The 16,425-nt window shown below is 42.0% G+C and overlaps 1 protein-coding gene across 1 annotated transcript in view; it reads right to left on the bottom strand.

The window, feature by feature from the left end:
- ttn.2 (titin, tandem duplicate 2) overlaps positions 1 to 16,425 on the bottom strand; it is a 219,604-nt gene that overhangs the window by 160,007 nt on the left and 43,172 nt on the right. The window contains exons 41-54 of the mRNA XM_028024223.1: positions 7,481 to 7,759; positions 6,651 to 7,214; positions 6,187 to 6,468; positions 5,817 to 6,095; positions 5,458 to 5,739; positions 5,093 to 5,371; positions 3,392 to 3,679; positions 3,009 to 3,287; positions 2,629 to 2,910; positions 2,184 to 2,462; positions 1,785 to 2,063; positions 930 to 1,208; positions 543 to 830; positions 154 to 432 (exon numbers count right to left, since the gene is read on the bottom strand). Of these exons, the coding sequence (XP_027880024.1) occupies positions 154 to 432; positions 543 to 830; positions 930 to 1,208; positions 1,785 to 2,063; positions 2,184 to 2,462; positions 2,629 to 2,910; positions 3,009 to 3,287; positions 3,392 to 3,679; positions 5,093 to 5,371; positions 5,458 to 5,739; positions 5,817 to 6,095; positions 6,187 to 6,468; positions 6,651 to 7,214; positions 7,481 to 7,759 (4,218 nt within the window). The remainder of the gene's footprint in view (positions 1 to 153; positions 433 to 542; positions 831 to 929; positions 1,209 to 1,784; positions 2,064 to 2,183; positions 2,463 to 2,628; positions 2,911 to 3,008; positions 3,288 to 3,391; positions 3,680 to 5,092; positions 5,372 to 5,457; positions 5,740 to 5,816; positions 6,096 to 6,186; positions 6,469 to 6,650; positions 7,215 to 7,480; positions 7,760 to 16,425) is intronic.

Raw genomic sequence — 16,425 nt, 5'->3', positions numbered from 1 at the left:
TTGTTATAAAAATATTGAGAACCATTGGTCTAAACTTAGTGAGTAAAGCATGACTATTCGGAACAAGCAACTACAATAAAAAAAAAAATTACAATCTGTAAACAAATTAAAATGTGCATCTGGATTAGATTCATATATAGTTATAGTTAGAACCTTTGACGAAAAGTGTTGCTTGGCAGGAAGTGGATCCCACATCATTCTGAATTTCACACACATAGTCTCCAGAATCTGAGCTCTTGGCAAAGAAAAGCTCCAGCGAGCTGGATGTGTTGTCTTTAACCACAGAGCAATCAGCACTTGATAAAATCTCTTTCTTGTTTTTAAACCATTTGATGTTCAGTGGTGGTGTGCCAGAGAGCAGTACGTTAAACTGGACCTTTGATCCAGGTAAAACATTCATGGATTCAGGCTTTTCAAGAATGAATGGTGGTTCTGAAAGAGAGAAGCAAACCACTGCTTGTGAAGAGAAGCCAAAAATCCTTTCAGTTAACATTTTTTTCTTTTCTGCTGGAATAAAACTAGACAAATCAACCATTTCAGACCTTTTACAAACAAGATGCCTGAGCACTGGACCGTTCCTGCTTTGTTTTTGGCGATGCATGTATAACTTCCACCATCTCTAAGGTGAAGATCAGAGATTTCCAGGCAAGCAACATTCTCAAAGAATGTACATTTATGTCTATCATCAGCCTGAATATCCTTCTCATCTTTATACCACTGGACAGTAATCGGCAGAGAGCCTGACACAAGGCATTCCAGATGAGCAAATGATCCTTTAATACCTTCTGTTTGCTTCAGTTTTCTCGTAAAGGATGGAGGAATTACTTGATCTGACATGAATAACATAAAAACAAGTGTTACAAGTTATAAATTTGGATGAAAACAAGCAAAGTTTACTTTAACGTTACCCATGCACATTAAGCACTGACCAAGAACGGTGAGCGTGGCCTCGCAAGAACTTTGTCCGACATCATTAGAAATCTCAAAGGTGAATTCACCACTGTCAGTTTTCTCAGTTTTGAGAATCTTGAGCACAGAGCTGGTGTCTTTGGTCTGTACTTTAAATCTCTGGCCTGAGGTCAGCTCCTTGCCAGCCCTAAGCCATTTGGCCTTCAGTGGTTTTGTCCCAGAGAACCTGACCTCGAGTGTGGCCGGATCCCCTTGAGTCACACTGATGGACTTAGCCTCTTCTGTGATCTTAGCTGGTTCTGATACATGAAGAAGAATGTATTTTAAAGAGAAAATTAACATTTCAAGAAAAGCATCTGGTTCTTGTTTACTTGCAGAGTCATTCATATCAGTCCAGTCCCAATCTGTTCCCTTCTACCAAACACTTGGACTTATCTAACCTAGCAGGTTGTGTCTATTTTTTCCAATAAACAGTGGTTGATGGTTGAAACCAATGCTATATGCTAACATGTTGTATGTTGAGATGGTTTTTAGAAATCTGATCTATAGCTGTTAGGGCAATTACCTAAAGGAGAACTGTGTAACAAATACTGGCATCTAGTGACCAAGTTAAAAAGAATATGAATTATATAGATCTGGATATAAATTGGACTGTTTGTCTTGCAAATTGCCTTGACATGAAGTTTGAAATGGATTGTTGCTCTATAAAAACATCTGAAATGAGTTATTGCTACACATTGCAACTTTAGGTTAAATGTGAAGACATTGGCTGTTTCAGGGAAACCTCTTGCTTGTTATTGTATTCAAATATGAATGACTTTAAGATTATAACTGCAAAATGAGAGCACAAACCAAAATTAAAAGGTTTAACCAACCTTTGACTGTCAGAACAGCAGAGCATGTCTGGCTACCAGCCTGATTCTGTGCCTGGCAGGAGTATTTTCCTCCATGTTTATTGTGCAATCCATTTATGTGCAGCAGGGCAGTCTTGTTCTCATATGAAATATTAACATTTTCAGCTTCCTTGAGCTCATGGTTGTCCTTTAGCCAGGTCACAGTAATGGGCTCAGAGCCCTTCAGTGTGCATTGGAGAGAAATATCACTGCCCACCAATGAACTGACATTTTCAAGCTTTTTTACAAAAGACGGTGGTTCTACAAGTCAAAGATGGTATATGAACATTATGAGCATCTCAAGATGTCACACATATCAAGCTTGAAAGTCTCTGACTAAAGATTAAAGTTTTGGACAAAATATAGATGCATCTAACCAACCTTTGAGTGTAACTTGACATTCACAGGTTGACATCCCCACTTCATTCTCAACAGTGCACTGGTACAAGCCAACATCTCCAGCCTCGACCACCTGCACTTGCAGAGCCACCAGATCTTCTTTCACTGTGATTTTATGTCTTTTGTCATTTCTGACTGCCTTGGAGTTTTTGTAAAATGACACAGTGAATGGAGCAGAGCCAGAGACTTGGCCCTCCAACATCATCTCAGAACCTTTCACAACATCTTTGGCCTCCAAGCTACGTACAAACACCGGTGGTTCTAGAAGACAGTAATGATGTTGGTCAGTGAGCAGAAGACTGGACTGAATAAGTATAATACAAAGTTTACAGTAATCTTTGACTGAAAGTTAAATAAATCAAACTATCTTTACTAAAATTGCAATTAACCAAAGGAATTCAGGAGACCTTCCTGTAGATGAACCAACCTTTGACAGTAACTGTACTGCTGCACCGATCACTGCCTGCTTCACTTGACGCAACACAGACATAATCGCCACTGTCCCCAGTTGAGCAGTTCAATATTTCAAGAGTTGCTTCTACATCAGACACACTGATTGTATATTTAGGACTGGCGCTGATCTCCATCTCATCCTTAAACCATTTGAAACTGATGACCGGACTGCCTGACACTTTGCACTCCAACCTGGCGGAGATGCCACTTGTGACGAGCTTGGTCGCATCAAGCTTTCGTACAAACACAGGAGGTTCTGGGAGAAGAGGTTAACATTCATTAGAAGATACCAGGCTTGTTAGTGTCACTTCAATGTCAGGGTTTTAAGGACACAGTTATAATGAGGACAAGAACCTTTCACAAAAAGGACTGTGGCGCAATCCACTTTTCCAGCATCGTTGGACACTTGGCAGGTGTATTTAGAGGAATCACTGGGCTTCACCAAGTGAAGGTCCAGGGTGCTGGAAGAAGCATCTTTTTTTATAAAATAAATGCCTCCAGTTACAATCTCTTTTTCCTCTTTGAACCATTTAACAGCCAAAGGAGCAGTTCCAGTGAAGGCTGCCCTGAAAGAGACTTTGGTTCCTGGTATAACATCCTGGTTTTCTGGTTTCTCTGTGAACACTGGGGGCTCTGAAGGCCATCAACAAAAAACAAATAGTCTTGTCATGTTAACATAAAATTCTTCAAACGTCACACAAGAGAAAGAAAGGGAAAATAAGACAAAGACTCATAACCTTTGACGTAGAGCGTGCCACTGGTTTCTTTAAAGCCAGCCGAGTTGGTGGCATTGCATTTGTAAACTCCAGAGTCTGCCTTTTCCAGCCGACTGACTCTCAGTGTGGCAGAGCTATCTTTGAACTCCGATTGAAATTTGGCTCCCAACTCTATTTCCTGGTCATCTTTAAACCAAACAATGGTCATGGGTTGGGACCCAGACACCCTGCAGTCCATGGACACATCATTACCAATGTTGCCGTCGACTCTTTTCAGGGACTTGGTGAAAGTTGGAGGCATTATCCGATCTGGTAGTTGAAAAGAAAGCACCTCATTTATAAACGCTCTTGTGTTGCTTCTGTAAAGAGTTGTTCAACTAAACCCAAGAGAAAATTATATGCTGGGCACTGTCTCTTAAGTTTAAAGTATTCATATTGACTTACTTTCAGATCACACAGTCATCAAAACCAACTTCCTTGTACATCTGCCATGGGAAACCAATCCAAGGCAAATGGACAAAGAGTTTAATTTATATTGACTAATGTTGGCCTGATGAAGAACAAGTCATCAAAATGTTGCAGTAATCACCACTGGTTCAGCACTTTGCAATTTACATCTCAAAAGCAATAACTTTTGAGAGGTAAAAATTGTTGCTTTCTAATACCCAGGTACACAGAGTCCTTCATAATGTTTGGTATTTATTTTTCTAAGCTTCCCCACTCTTATTTGCTGTATGAAATTCTTAATCTAACATTTCAGACATGCTTAGAGTGCAAATTCCAGATCCCCCAAGTAGAAAGTATAACTTTTTAATCACAGTCAGGCTGTTTTGGACAATTGGTTTTCCAGATACTTGTAATTGCTCGGCTATGTGTCATTGCTTTTTAGTCAAGCAATTATCAAACTCAAAAGCACAATCAAATGTGCAGAATCTCATTAAGAAGAAGATCTGACATGGTGGCCTCATGAATCGCAAAGGAAAATCTTCACTGCTGTCGTAAGAATCATCACTATGGTAATGTAAGTGAACATTTGAGGATCAGTCTGCAAAAGGCAGCTGTCAGAGACTACTGTCCACAGACAGTTGCCATTAATGCATTTATCTAAAATTGGGTCATGGGACTTGGGACCAGGAAGAAAATAATAAAGGCCCTCCCTTTCTTCAGAGAAGCTCTCCAGCCCATTTTGGGGGATCCCAAGATGTTCTCAGGGCAGAAGGGATACATAGTCTCTCCAGCGTTTTGTGTCTCCTCACAAAGGAAAGTGCAAGGGTAGAGAGCTAACCGACTGGAGAGGTGCCTGCATTACTGATCTTCTGCAAGTCTCATCTTGCAGAAGAGACTTTTATCTGTCTATCCCTCTCCTGATCTGTCATACAGTTTCTCATCAACAAGACACAAAGATACATGAACTCCAAGACAACCCAGGAGGAGCAACTTCTTCAGATCACAGTTGAAGTTCAATGGAAAAAGATTCAGGAGAAAATGAGAATATGTGTAAAAAAAATCCAATTGTTTATGTGGCATCATGTTCCAAGAGTGAGACTGTTTGGAAAATATCCAAGTTGGTGTGGAGAAAGCCTCAGAAACAATATTAAATGCTCATGTCTGATTTGTTTCACACTGACAATCAGAGTGTAAATTTACAGAAAAATGGATCAATGTCCCAAACATTATGGAGGACCCATATATTGTACATAATTTGTAGAATAGCAAGCTAACCTAAGACAGTGACTGAGCATGTGCACTGGTCTTTCCCGACTTTATTGGACACTTCCATCTTGTACTCCGAAGTGTCTCCTTTCTCTGCTGTCAAAATTTTCATGGTGGCTACGTGGTCCTTCAACGTCATCTTGTATTTCCGCCCACTTATCATCTCCTTCCCATCTTTGAACCACTTTACTTTCAGCTCTGGGCTTCCAGAGATTGTACACTCCAACGTGGCCGAGTCTCCTGCAGTCACACTAATGGACTCCACAGGTTCTACAATTCTAGCAGGTTCTGGTGTAAGACAGATTAGGTGGTTATTAAGAGAAAGAGCTTTGGACCTGTGTACAATGACATCTGCATCAAAGATTTTCCCTGACCTTGCACAGTCAGAGTGGCTTCACATTTTTGCTGCCCAGCCTCGTTTTCTGCTTGGCATGAGTACTTTCCACCATGGTTGATGGCCACTGCTGTTATACAAAGGCTTGCAACATTGTTCTCAAAAACCATCTTGATATTTGGATCATCATCTCTGAGTATTTCAGAGTCTTTCATCCATTTAACAGTGATGGGAGCTGAGCCCTTTATGGTTCCTTGTAGTTTCACTGCATTTCCCAACACGGCTGTAACACTTTCAACTCTCTTTGAGAAAGATGGTGGCTCTACAAAAACACGTAACACATTAAAATCTGACTTTCAGGTGCAGCAATAATCCTCAGCCTGTAACGGGTTTACCAACCTTTCAGTTTAGCTGAGGCCTTGGTGGTTACCTTCCCCACATCATTGGAAACGACACACTGATAATCTCCAATGTCTGCGCTTTCAAAGGTCTGGATCTCTAGCCTTGACAGAGAGTCTTGGGAGATGATTTTATATTTCTGATCAGCTGTGATGGGCTTCTTATTTTTTAACCAGCTGATTTCAAAAGGAGCCGTTCCTGCAATCTCACACTCCAGCTGAGCTGCTGCACCTTTCACAGCTTCTACGGTCTGTAGATCTTTTCTAATGGATGGAGGCTCTGAATGTCAAAAGATTAAAGTGTGTGGGGTTAAAACTAATATTTTCTGAACGGAACACTGAGAATCATGTAAGTCTTTCTCAAAACAAACCTTTAACAGCAACCACAGTACTGCAGCTCTCACTACCAGCATTATTCGACACCTCACATATGTAACTTCCACTGTCTGTCACCAGGAGATTCACTATTTCCACAGATGCAACTCCGTTCTTAAAGGTGATTTTATATTTCTCTCCATCACTAAGCTCTCTGTCATTCCAGAACCAGTGGATGTGAAGTTCAGATGATCCTTTAACGCTACATTGTAAACGTGCAGCTGCACCCTGCTTCCAGGTAAACTTAGGCTCCATTTTCCTGACAAAAGCAGGGGGTTCTGAAAGAGTGTTTGGAGACACAGACTTAAAGACATTGTCAAAACAGACACAGAAGAACATCAGCAAAAAACAAAAACAAAAACCAAAACAAGGGACAACACTGCAACACATTAGCCACAGCTTGCAGTTCGGATAGACCACCAAATGTTTTTACCAGCAGTGATCACCTGCAGGTTCTTACCTTGAACTGTTACCACAGCCTCACAGGATGAGCTCCCAGCCTCATTTGTGGCTGTGCAAACATATTTCCCAGAGTCCTTGAGCTTGGACTTGGGAATCTCAAGAACTGCCACCTTATCCTCAAAGGATATCTTACAGTCCATGCTCAGGTGGACTTTTTTGCCATCCCTGGTCCAGGTGACGGTCACCCCAGTGTCCTCATCCACCTGGCACTCCAGTTTTAGTGGGTCATTGACAGCAGCTGACGTTGGTTCAAAGGTCCTAACAAAGCTGGGCTTTCTTATAACTGTAAGCTCTGTGGTAAAAGTAGCAGTGCCAACACTGTTGGAGGCCTTGCACAGGTATACTCCCTGATCAGTCAACTCAAGACTTTTAATGTGAAGAGAATACTTGTTCTTTTCACTTTTTATGACATAATTCCCTTCAGATGTGATGGCTATGTTGTCCTTGTGCCAGACAACCTCCATTGGTGAAGATCCAGTGAGTGAGCACTGGAGAACAGCTTGTTTGCCCACAAATAAGGTCATTGGCTCTGGTTTTGAAACAAACACTGGTGGATACATCTCTATGGAAAGCAGGTAGGACATACACAGCATTTAATGAGTAGCAAAAAAACATCAGAAACAAACCAAACTTTCCAACTTAGTGAGGGATGTGGATTCAACATTGAGGACATTTTAAACCTCTGTATAAACATGCGGGGTCAGAATCAAACAGCGCCTTCCAAACCATAATGAGTCACATTAACACATAACATGAATATAATTCTCTCTCTCTGTCTCCAACACATACATGCATAGAAAATTTAAAAAGTTCCCACTGGGATCTTACCAGTCACGATGAGCGAGGCAGTGCAGCTATCAAAGCCGTGCTGGTTTGAAGCCTTGCAGGTGTATTCACCGCTGTCAGTCTTCACAGGATTCAGGAGCTCCAGTGAAGACCCTGTGTGGCGGCTGATGATCCGGTACTTCTCACTCTGTTTGATTTCAATGTTAGATTTGTACCATTTGAAGGTCACGTTCGGCGCATCCTCAGTCTCGCAGTCGAACTTTGCATGGCCTCCAACGTTGATCTCTACAGGGTTGATTTTCTGCCTGAAAACAGGTGGCACTGAGGCACACACAGATACAGTGAAGCATAGATGTTAGCTATGACATCCACAGCTTTTGATGTAAGTAAAAAAACTGACAGGAGCATCAGGAGCATGAAAGGTGGAATGTACAGCAATGGTGGAAGACAATTCAGCAGTGACTGTGGAGGAGAAAAAGAGCAGGAACATTAGCCCCATGTTTTCATTGAAGGTTCTCATGAGGCTAGGGTTCCAGCTGAAAAGAGGAAAATCTTTGTGAAAATGATGCAATGCCAAGTTTAAGCCCTCAAACATGCAGAAAGACTGGCAATGTAGCAAGAATGGACCTAAAAGGACAGTGACAGACCAACCTGTTGATTCTTGCATGCCACGGTGATCCTAAAAAGGCTGTGAAGTGTCCCAAAGACCAGTGACCATGAGAATCAATACTGAAAGATGGTAATAAACCACAGGACCACAAGGTGGTCTTTGCATGGCTGTGATGGCCCTGGTCTTTAGGACATAAAGATCAAGAAATGATGTGGAACAAATAAAACACAGCGAGTTAGTACCCATGCGGAACCCTAACAGTGCTCATGCTGAGCTATGAAATGGATATAAAACCAAAGTGATAAATACAAAGTACTTAAATGAGAGACGCTTGGAATGAAGAAATTCATGTGAATTATTAGTTGCTCATAGAAAATGGATGGGTGAATGAATGTTACATATATTTATCCTGTTAGCAAACCTCTTGGGACCACAGTGAGTCTTGAAGATGTTGTTGTCCTGCCGGCTTCATTCTCAGCCTCACAAACATATTCTCCTTGATGTCTCTCCTTGACAACTTTGTTGATAACCAGTGAGTATGTGTCATGGTCTTTGAAACACTTGAACTCTTTGCCAGATTTCACCAATTGGCCATTGAAAAACCAGCTTACTTTTGTTGCAAATTTAATGGTTGTAATAAAAGTGACTTCACCATCTTCTTCAGTAGCTAAGTCCAGTAGGGAGGTAACTATTTCAGGGTATTCTCTCTGCTCTGGTCTGGATAATGTGACTTCCTCTTTGAAGATCTCTTCCCTGTGCTTCTGCTGGATGCTTACATCTAGTGTTTGCTCAGTGGGGATGGTGGCAAGAGGCAGAGCAGTAGTGACAAAAGCTGTTCCCACTTCTTTTTCTTCACTTTCTACCATTACAGACCTAATTTCTTTTCTTGATACCTGAACCGACTGTTCAAAGGCCACCTGAGTCTCTGTGGTTATCTTGGTCTTAGATGAAATGGACTTTTCCACCTTCTCTGTCTTGGATTCTTGAATTACAACCTGCCCCCCTTCTGCAGCGCATTCAACTGTGACATCAGACTCGATCTTAAGTGCAGCAGCCTGAGATTTTGCAGCTGTGAAATCTACTGTACTCTCTGCCACACGCACAGACTCTACCACTGTAGAAAGCATTTGCTCTGACCTGGCTGAGGAGACATGAGCCCTCTGGGGTTTGTCTAGCTGCATTGTGCCTGGTTGCTCTGAGGTAAGAACATGAGCCTCCTGGTACACAATAGAGTGGAACGCTGCCTGTAGTTCAGTCCTGAGATCAGCCTTTTGCGGGTATTCACCTTCAAAAGCTAGTGTGATCTCAATGGGGGCACCTGTTGTTGTGATCAGATATGTAAACATAGAGCGCTTGGGTTCTCGCTGAACTTTGACCTCCTGCACTTCCAAAGCCTGTAACTTTCCAACAACATCAGCCAGTAGGACTGGCTGGTCACTGGCAACAGCAGACTGCAGTGCCTCTCTGAGCTGATGCCGTATATTTAGACTGGAAGGTTTAGGGATTTGAATCACAAACATCATCTCTTTGGGGAGAGCAGTGCTGTCTTTAGATTCTGATGCCATAAGGGACAGTTTTGGTTGTGTGCTGACTATAACTTTAGTCGATTCAGACTTGGAGATCTCTTGAGAAAGCTCCCCTGTTAACACTCGCTTCTCATCCATCACTATCGACTGCCTAACGGACTGACCCTCCTGGATCTGAACAGCAAAGTCCTGTTCTGCTGCCTCCAGAGAGATGCTGCTCTCAGTGGAGATCTCCTTCTCTTCAATCTGGACTGGTTCAGTGGGCATTTTAGGCTCTATGGTTGTTAGACACTTAAACTTGTCCACACCTGACAGAGTTTCTGTGTGACCCTCTTCTAAGACCTGACTGTCTGCTACACTGGTGACATGCATCACATTCCAGCGATCTTCTTTCTGAACTAAAGCTTTCTGGTGCTTGAGATCAACAGCAATGGGGGTTTCCTTTGGCAGCTGCATGGGCTGGTAGGAAACCTGGAGGATTTTCTGAGGCTTGGGCTCAGTTCGAATGTTAGACTGAACCCCGGTCACTGACAAATCTAGCTCTGAATGGTAATCTGCTGTGAGTTCTCGTCTTTCTTCTGAGACAGCTGCATGGCTCCTTGATTTTTCGTGCTTCTGTGTTGCTACCTGTTCATCAGGCTTTTCATCTGTGAAAACACCCTCTTTAGGCAGTACCTCTACAGGCATTATTGACTGGAGATGCAGCACAGTCTGAGCCTCATTTTGGGGTTGAATGGCTATCGAGCTGGCTTTAGTTTCAAACTCTGATATGTCTTCACAAAAAACAGTTTTTTGCTGATCCTGACTTACAGTGTGCAACAGAGTGGGACTCTTCCTGGTATCTGCCTGCTCAGGTGCTGGTTTTTCAGAACTGAAACTCTTTTCAGATGAAAGGAGGTCTTGGTCTGTGATGACCTGCAGGTGCAGTACCTTCCCACTTTCTACATGTGACTGAATAGTCACTGCCCTATCCAGACATGGCAGTTCTTTAGCCGACTCAGCCTGCAGTATTTGCCTTTCTTCAGCATTTAAAGCTGCCTTCATTATTCTGTCTTTAGAAAGCTGAGCTGCTGCTTCAGCAGGCATCTGGATCGAGAACCCGGTCTCCTTAGAAAGAGTTTGTTTGGACTCACTGATTGAGGCTAAAATGGGCTGACGCTGTTCTTTCTTAATGGTGGATTTGACAGCAGATTCTGCTGTTGATAGTTCAGTTGTGTGGCCTTCTTCCATTACTTGTTTCTCTGTAGACTGAGCTGAATATAAAATTTTAATACCTTCCTTCACCCTGTAGCTCTTCTCTTGCTGTTGTCCAGGGATATCCTCAGATTGCTCTCTTACAATAGAAAGTTGAGACTCCACCTGATGCCCGCTGACCAAGTGTTTGGGTTCAGAGGTGGGTTTGATGTTAGCAGGCTGCTTGTCATGCAGAAGCTCTGTGCTGACAGTTGAAAGTGGGATGAGCTCCTCTGCCATGGCAGACATTAATTTTGATTGTTTTTCTCTTGCCAGCTGCAGTTCAATGACCTCAGGACTCTGAATGCGGTCACAGTGCTGCTCTGTGAGACCCTGACTCTCTTCTACAGAGGATGTAAATGCTGCCATGTGAAGCTGCTTCCCAGGAACAGCTGATGCCTGAGGCGGGTGAGTGGGAACCACAGAAACCCTCTCCTCTATCTCATGAGTCTGAAGCACAGCTGCCTGTTGGGTCAGTGTCTCACGATGGATGGTTGCAGCAGAGATGTCAGCCTCCCCAAGCGAGGCCACCTGCTCACTAGGAATGATCTTCCTGTCTTCAGTACCAATGGTATAAACCATTTGATCTGACCGGGTCTTGTCCTGGCCTGGAAGGCTGACCTGATACAGACGAGACTCTGTCGCCTGTTCTGATACTGACACCTTATAGGATTTTTTCTGAACCATGGTTAGCTGCTCCTTTTTGTGTGAAACAGAGACCGACTCCCTAAACACAACAAGCTCAGCACTACAGGTAGCCTCACCAAACTGGTTGGAGGCTTTACATGTGTATAGGCCACTGTCTTCCTGTTTGACGCTCTTGATATTGATTAGGCCAGATCCATCTGGGTTGGTTACTATGATGCAGTTTCTGCTGGGCTGGATTTGGAAAGCCCCTTTCAACCATTTCACATCAGGAACTGGATCTCCTGTGGTTTTATAATTAAAATAAACCTCCCCTCCTTCTGAACATCTAACAGGTTGGATCTGAACAGTAAATGTAGGTGGTTGACCTGTGACCTTAAACATTTTCTCCACCCACCTCTCTGCTTGGCTGATGTCAGGCTTTTTCACTTCTAGGTATGTGGTGCATGTTGTCTGCCCAAACCTGTTGGTGGCAGTGCAGGAATATTCGCCCTCATACTCAGATGTAACTTTGGTGATCACCAATGTGTACTCCTCCTTTTCTTCTACCAGCCTGTACGCAGAAGAGCTTTTTATCACCCTACCATTGCGAGACCACTGAACAATCGGCTTTGGAAAGCCGGACACCCTGACCGTAAATCTGGCTGTTTCCCCTGAGGTTACGGCTGCTGGGGATAGCTGGCTGAGGAAAACTGGCTTCTCTTTTTTCTTCTCTAAAGTGGAAGAGTAACGTTTGGGTTCTGGCTTGAGTTCAAGTGTTTTAGATTTCTGTGGTAACTGGACACCAGTGTAGAAGGTTTCCTCTCGTTCTTCCACAGTGGTGATGGTGGTGCTAGAACGCTCTGTCGGGAAATATTGAGCAACACTGAAAACAATGTCCACAAATAAAACCTTATCATTTTACTAATTAACTCACAAAAACATATCAAGGCAGTCAATAGCTACAAAAATTGCTCAATATGTATGTGTACAGTTTATTAGCACCAAGTTTTGAAGGATGGAAAAACTCAAGTGGTGTGAAAAGGACAACCATGTGACAGCTGGTACAGCAGCTTTAACCTCCTTAGTTGTATTTTGCAAACAGCTTTTGCACATTTACAAGTGATTAGAATGTTCTAAAGTTAAAATTTCTCAAACATTTTTATGCTGCCTGTGAAACTCAGAGGATCCTGACTCCTTTTCACAATTCAACATCCAGAGTAATATTAATCTAAACTAACATTTACTTATTTATTTATCAGTTACACAGCTAAGATCATAATTTTTGCTTCACTAATGATATTAGTGAAACAATATTATGTGACAGATACTATGTTTCACTAATGTTAGTGAGGCTCATCAACGCAACTAGTACAAAAGCAGAGTCAGGATTATTCCTACTCTGTTTAATGGTTTAATGCCGTTATTTATATGCTTGCACAAATACAAATGACTAATTAGGAGACTCATTTTAGTTATTGTCTTGAATTCATAAACCCTAACTGGTGAATCATTATCAAGTTTTTGTTTGAGAAAATATGACACTTCATGACAACAGTGGTAATCATTCATGAAAACATAAACCATGACCAGACTCAAACTTTACATCAAACCTTTTATTATATAAACTCTGAGACAAACTGACATATCTGTACAAATAAACCACACATGTTCATCACAACACCACAGTTTTCTGGTTTTTTCTCTCGTAATTTGAACACTCGTACACTCCTAACATTACACTTATTTACAAAACATCCACATCGTCGTTTTCTAAAAAAAAATGTTTCACAGTGTCCATTTTTAAAATAACTTATTTTTCACTTCCCTTTTTATTTTGATTTATAATTCCACAAAAAAATCATACACAGGCAGTGAAAGCACTCAACCTCCCGACCCCCCAAAAAATCCACATTAAAGGCCACTCAAACTTAACCAACAAAATAATTTCAAGTCAGCAGTACAGAACATTTGTTTTTAAATTTACTTTAGATGATTGTTTCTTAAGCTTTAATTTTAATATTATTGAATAATAGACCTACTAAAAGATTGATAACAGTAAAGCTTATGAGTAATAAATTATAATTTAACAAATACAGTGCATTTATAATTTAAGTCCTTTCAAATGAAATCCTGTCAGTATTTTCTGAATTGCGTCTTTAATTTCAAAAACATATGTATATATCTCGGTAAATACTGTAAGAACAAGGAACTTAAAGTAAACAAATTATCAAATAGATGTATTTCTTTTATGTTTACTGCCTTGTTATTGCAGACATGCTACATTCTACCACTAAAACTAAATTTTAGTTAACACGTGACTTTGAGTGAAATTTCCTTCATATGTAGTTTGAAAAATAATTTAAACAGCATAACTTCAACATTCAATCAGTCTAGCTCAAAGAGTTACCAAAGAAAACATGAACCAAAACTTTTCGATCAAAGACTTAAACTAATATTGCCTTGTGTTTTACATAAAGAATAAAATATCAACTTTTTGACTTACAATGACAAACACTAAAACACTGTTTTCATCATCAATACAACACTCTGCTACATGTCTCAGCTTTTGCTTTTAAATCAGACCACATATAAGGCAGTGAAGCAAAGAAGTTCTCAGTTTATTCCATAACCAAAAGTTATCGTCACACAAATTCATGACTTCAAAAGAAAAATAAGAAATGAATTTGTAGCTAATTGATTTTAGTGCCAGTTATGGTAAACCAGTAGTTAGCAGTGTAACCAAGAAAGTTCTAGTTTGAAATCCTGACCAAGGTTTTGTGTGGAATTTGGTTACTTCTGTTTCCTCTTGGTTACTTTTGCTTGGTGAATTTTTGGTTTTAAGGTGACCAAACCTTACAACCTTAATATCTAGAAAATCTTCAGCAGTGCTGTTGTTTCTATGCAGCCAGCAGAGTTTTGGATTAAACACTTATACTCTCCAGCATCACTCTGAGTCACGTTGGTTATGAGCAGATTGAAATGACCAGCACTTTTCTCCTGGATTATACATCTACTGTCAGTGACCAGCTCTCCATCTTTGTACCACTGAGCTGTGGGGTTTGGTTTGCCGCTGACCAAACACTGGAGAATGACAGGGGTCCCTACAGCTGCAGTTACGTTAGTCAGTGGGATAACACATTTAGGGGGGATTTCGGTCACCTGGAAATGAAAGCTGCACATATCCGATGACTTCCCCTTAAATTCAATTTTTTCATCCTTGGCTGGCTCAGCAAACACATCAAAATTAACACTAACATACTTTTGTCCTTGTTCACTGGTTTGGTGGTCAGTGTTGGCCACCAACCTCACTGCCCGCTGTGACTCATCAGGCTCTTGCTCAAACTCAAACTCAAGCTCGATTTCAGACACCTGTTCACCATCAAACGACGTGTTTCCAACCATCAGGTCAAACTTCTGTGGCTGGATCTTAGCACTTCCTAAGGACACAGCGGTCAGCTCCCTACCTCTGGTCTTCCCTGAAAAAGCCTTTGCACTTATCACCACCAGGGAGGCTCGACAAAGAGTCTCCCCAACGAGGTTTATCGCCCTACAAGTATAAACTCCACTATCCTGAGTAGTAACTTTACAGATCTTCAGGAAGTGGTTATCTCCATCAGAGGAGTGCAAGTATTTCTTTGTATTATGTGGAATTTTCTTGTCTCCTTTAAACCAGGACACAATTGGAGACGGGATTCCCATCAGAGAGCACTCAAACATAACAGTAGTACCCTCTGGGGTTTCCATGTCACAGATTGGGTTGATAAACCTTGGAGGCATCTCTGTGACCTCAAATGCTATTTTCAAGTCATCATGCTCTTGAGTGACAAAATCCACAGCACCCTCCTCATAAATACTGGGTAACACATCCAAAGATATGACCATGCTCTTGTTGTCTGCTGTGTACTCAGGAATGGTGATGATCTTAACCTGCTTCTCAAACTCCTTTACCTCATTTTCATCCAGTTCTACCTCTAGCAGAATCTCCTGAGGGGATGGAGAACGAGAAGAGTCGTTCTCCTCCACATCAAACTCCATCACATGCTGATGGGTGACAGCAGGTGGTGCTGGCATGAACCTCACCTCCTGTGATACAACCACCACCAGAGCAACACTTCTGGCTTCCCCAACATAATTCACAGCCTCACAGATATATTCTCCCTGGTCAGCCTTAGTGACGTTATGAATCACTAGCGTGATGTTATCAGCATCTCTGTCCATTCTAACTCTATCGTCTGCCACCAGCTGGGTTTTGTTGAAAAACCACCTTACATCAGGGGAAGGTAGGCCAAAAACTTCAGCATAAAATGTCAGTGAGTCGTTTTCAAACACTCTTTTCTTAATGAGAGGCTTAAGGAAAGCTGGAGGGATTCCCTGCACTTTCTCTTGAAGGGTGGCCGGTCCTAATGTCCCTTTGCCCTGTGAGAGAAATCTGCTTTCATCCAAGCTTACGCCATTTGGATCGGTTTTACCACCCTCATCAGCAGGAGAGTTGAGGAAATGTACCGGTGAGAAAAACTTCTCAGTGGAGTCTCCCGTTGAGGGTCTCTTGTGATATACCGGAGAGAACGGAAACTCATCCGGTGTCATAAACCCACTAGGTATGTCAGAGTTTGGAGTGTGAAAGGATGGTGGTGACTTGAGAGTGTGAAGGGACTCTGCGATTGGTTGAGACACCTCGGTAGAAGAGCCTGGGGTGAAAAACCTTTCAGGTACCTCTGCTATCTCTTCACTCATAGTGCTACCAATTTCTATGGACATCTCAGACTCGGGGGTGAGAGGCCTACCCCAGTCTGTTGGAGGGTTGTAATACTCGTACACAGCCCCAAAAGTTACTTCCTCCTCCTGTATGGAACCTGCTGCTGCTGCTGCTCCTCCCTCAGCTGCCAAGGATTCTTCAAGAGTATCTCCTTCCTGTTCCGGGTGAGCAGCTAGTACATCAGGTGGTTTAACTTGGGTGTTTATGTTTGGGTTTCTGATCAATTTTGGGGGTT

Source organism: Xiphophorus couchianus, chromosome 7 (assembly GCF_001444195.1).
Source record: "Xiphophorus couchianus chromosome 7, X_couchianus-1.0, whole genome shotgun sequence".
Lineage (NCBI taxonomy): Eukaryota > Metazoa > Chordata > Actinopteri > Cyprinodontiformes > Poeciliidae > Xiphophorus > Xiphophorus couchianus.
This window is presented reverse-complemented; position numbering and strand designations above follow the sequence as displayed.